This window comes from Haemaphysalis longicornis, unplaced genomic scaffold (assembly GCF_048455015.1).
Source record: "Haemaphysalis longicornis isolate Haplotype H1 unplaced genomic scaffold, Haemaphysalis longicornis Haplotype H1 scaffold_7, whole genome shotgun sequence".
Lineage (NCBI taxonomy): Eukaryota > Metazoa > Arthropoda > Arachnida > Ixodida > Ixodidae > Haemaphysalis > Haemaphysalis longicornis.
Window position 1 is genome coordinate 60887897 of NW_027526422.1, and position 3549 is coordinate 60891445.

General features: G+C 50.2%; 1 protein-coding gene across 1 annotated transcript; it reads right to left on the reverse strand.

Moving 5' to 3' along the window:
• Nucleotides 1–212: 212 nt before the first annotated feature.
• On the reverse strand, nt 213–2178 carry LOC144146311 (globin-like). Its single transcript, XM_077678271.1, has 2 exons — nt 1717–2178; nt 213–284 (listed from the first exon to the last, which is right to left on the reverse strand). Exons 1-2 carry the CDS (start codon nt 2176–2178, stop codon nt 213–215), a joined length of 534 nt encoding a protein of 177 aa, XP_077534397.1.
• Between the last annotated feature and the right edge of the window lie 1371 nt (nt 2179–3549).

Here is a 3549-nt window from a genome sequence, read left to right on the forward strand (position 1 = left end):
GATGTGCAGTACGCCCCCTTTACGCATTCGATACCGCAAATGTACGTTTCATACATCTCACGGTTTATCCAGGCAAACGGAGTGTGCTATACATCGCCTGCGCCTCAAAGTAGCCTAAATCAATAACAAAATCGGTCTTGTGACATCACCTCTGTGCCCCCTTTGCGGTGTACGAGAGGACACTGAACACAGGTTCTGTGTCTGTTCACGTTTCAAGTCGGCGCGAACGACAGCGTGTAGTTTGCTACGGCGAGAACTCTCAGCATGAAGGACTTCTTAGGCCCCTGGAGCAGCGAAGACAGTGCGGTGCGGGGTCTTAAAGCTCTTGTGGGTTTTCTTAGAGACTCTGGACTCTACTCTAGCCTGTGACTGCCTCTGTCGCTTTTTTATGTGTGCGTGTGTCCGTCTCGTAGATTTTCTTTCGTTTTTACTTTTTTTATTTGTATTGTTCCCGTTAGCATTTAACCCTCATCACATGTTCATCAACCATCTGAAGTAGCAAGCCCAGCATTATACAGAGCTGACCTCTTCGGTCTCAACGAATTTTATTTGTCTCTCTCTCCCGGAGAAGAGCTACCCATCAATCCTGTTCTCGACGGGGATGACGGCATAGCATCGCGTCCTCAGCCAGCATTGAATGGGCGCACATATCCACCGAGGTGCAGACGTCGTCCCGAAAGTTACCGACTCTAACTAGCAGAGGCGAGGAGTGCTATACCGCGCCATGTTCCGGCCACCCCGTGTTCAAGCGCTCACGTCCCTAGCGCGACGGCGAACAGCGTGTCCGAGACACTCTGTTCTCGCCATGGCCGGCGGCTTGACTCCTGCCCGCTTGGGCAATGACGGCGGGGAGACTTCGCACTGTCGTCACATGTTGTGCTTTGACACGGGCTTTTAAATGCAGAGCATTTCTTTAACTCACGATGTCACCCGGCGTTGTCGGCGTGCCTCGGCGTCCGCAACAGCCGTTCCAGGAGCGCCCTCTCCCCCACTCCTCCTCTCCCGCATCACGCTACCCTCCTCGCTCTCAACAACAGGTCCGCACCCCTCCCCCTACACTATATAAAAAATAATACTTATCGGCGCCTGGTTTCGATCCCACGACCCTGCGGGCGGAACGCAAGGTACATGGTGCTCTACCCACTGCGCCACAAAGCCGACATAGAATGGAAGGCTACGAACGCGCCTTACATCCTTGACTCATTCAAACTACGTCAAGAAGCTGCTGATACAACGCATTCACTACCACCAACTCCCCAAACACTAAACGTTAACGCAATACACCCACCCCCTATGCGACGCATTTACTCGAGTCCCCCTCGCGGGGAGATGGGCCCTTTTTAAGCGTTGGCTTGCTATCTGCATACGAAACGGATTTGAACAACGTCTTGAAAGTAGGTAGAGTCAAACATGCACTTGTACTTGCGGCCGCAATGTCCTATGCCAGGTGGGACATCAGACATAGTCTGCATTAGTGCGCTGTTCCGTATACATTGAAACTGCCTAGTTGCGTAGATGTACAGCCCAGCGCTTTTAAACGACATGCACAAGCTCTGATGCGGTGTAGCGCTCTACGTTCTTCGCACCTGCCCTTTCAAGCACGTCGTCTTGATCCCAGCGCAGACTCTGGAGAAACGTTACGAGTGCCGCTTGCGCATTTCCCTGGACGTGCATGTTATTCTGCAAAAGTATCGATACATGGAAACAGGTTCTCACCGCGAAGAATTTTCTCCATGCTTCTACGGCGTCTGGTGTCATGTGTCGCTTGTCGCTGACCCGGAGGACGTCCACGACGCAGTCTCCCATCGCCTCGAAGTGGACGGGCTGGACACCCTTGCGATTCACATGCTCGGCCGCGTTTTGTCGCGCAAGGATTTCAAACGTTGCGGGCTCGTTGAGGCTGTCCACCATGGAGGTGAGGTGGTAGCCGATGGCGCAGGTGTGCGCCCGGAACAGGGGGTCGTCCTTCAGGGCTGTCTGGGGTTTGTCACAAAAGTTTGGGAAGAGCGCCAGGTAGTCCGGGTGTTTGGCGAACATGGAGAGGAACAGTTTCTTTCCGTACTCGTGGTGGCTGCTGCAGTAAGTGCTCCACGTCTGCTGGACTAGATTCACTTGGTTAGGCGTGAGACCAGTGTGTTCGTCGGGAACACCGCCTAGCTTGTGCGAGGCGTTCCCCATCGGATTGATGGTAGCGCGGGTTCTAGAGGGAATGGCTGATGCCCACACAGAGGGATCGGTCAGGAAGAGGGCGGTCAACGAGGCGGACAACGCGCGGACCTTGTTCCTCGAGGGTTGGCGCTCATTTTCTACCACAATGATGATACCGATGTTCCGTTGTGGATTGTGCATATACCCAAACAGGGGTTAACTGTTGTTGTTGTTCGTTATATTAATGACGCATACCCAATCAGGGGATCGGCCAAACATCAGTCGTTCAACCGAAAGCGATTACTGACTGTGTACATTACTCGAGGAAAATTAGAAATATTTGGAAGCTTTTTTTCTGGTGTTTGAGGAATCGAGTTTGAAAATTAGTCATTTTTAAAATAATGCAAAAAAGGGAAATAAATAAATAAATAAATGAATAAAGAAATAAATAAATAAAAGAAGAAGAAGAAGAAGGAGAAGAAGAAGAAGAAGAAGGAGGAGGGGGAGGAGGGGGAGGAGAAGGAGGAGAAGAAGAAGAAGGAAAAGGAGGAGGAGGACGAGGAGGAGGAGGAGGGGCGGGGAGAAGAAAATAAGAAAAATGTTAAGAAATGAAGACTTTTGGAGGGCTTTGGTGAGGTGCAAGAATAAGAATCGAATTATGTTATGAATCTTTTGGAATTTTCTATGAAGCACAAAGAGCAGAACAAACATGCCGGCGGCAATATCCCGTTTCTGAAGCGCCAAATGATAATAGAGCCGGCACTTATAATGCCAATCCCAGGCTGTGAAGCGGCACCTCAAGGAGTTGACGTCTGAGGGGTGAAAGTCGTCGACAGGACAAAAGGAAATGGTCGACAGACTCTTAATTATTACCGTAACTGCACATAGCAGACTGCGCCAGACGAGACCTGTGGAGGTATCTATTCAACTGGGGCACACGACATCGAAGGCTCGTTACAATCACCTCCAGGTCGCGTGAAGGGCACCAATTCGGTTTCCAGGAGAATTTTAGTTGAAAAAAATCTCTCGACAATAAGACTGATTCGGGGATTCCCTTGCAGCTTCAACAATCTGCAGAACCTTGCGGCGGTTAATAAAGGCGTTGTCTCAATGACATCGACAACAAGCCCGGAGAGTGCTATCATAGAGAAATATGGTGCTACCCTTGCCAGTGAATCTGCGGTTTCATTAAAGGTGATTCCCGCATGCCCAGGGACCCAAAGAAGGTAAACTTCATTAATGTGAGGTGGCAGAAGTGATCTAAACGTCCGTAGAAGAGGTGAGTCTTTAGGAGAAGAAAGCGCTAAGCCTACGGATAGGGAATCTGTAATTATAACTGGAGACGATATCGATGTGTCAAGCTTTCGTAATGCCAATACAATTGCCAAGAATTCCGCATAG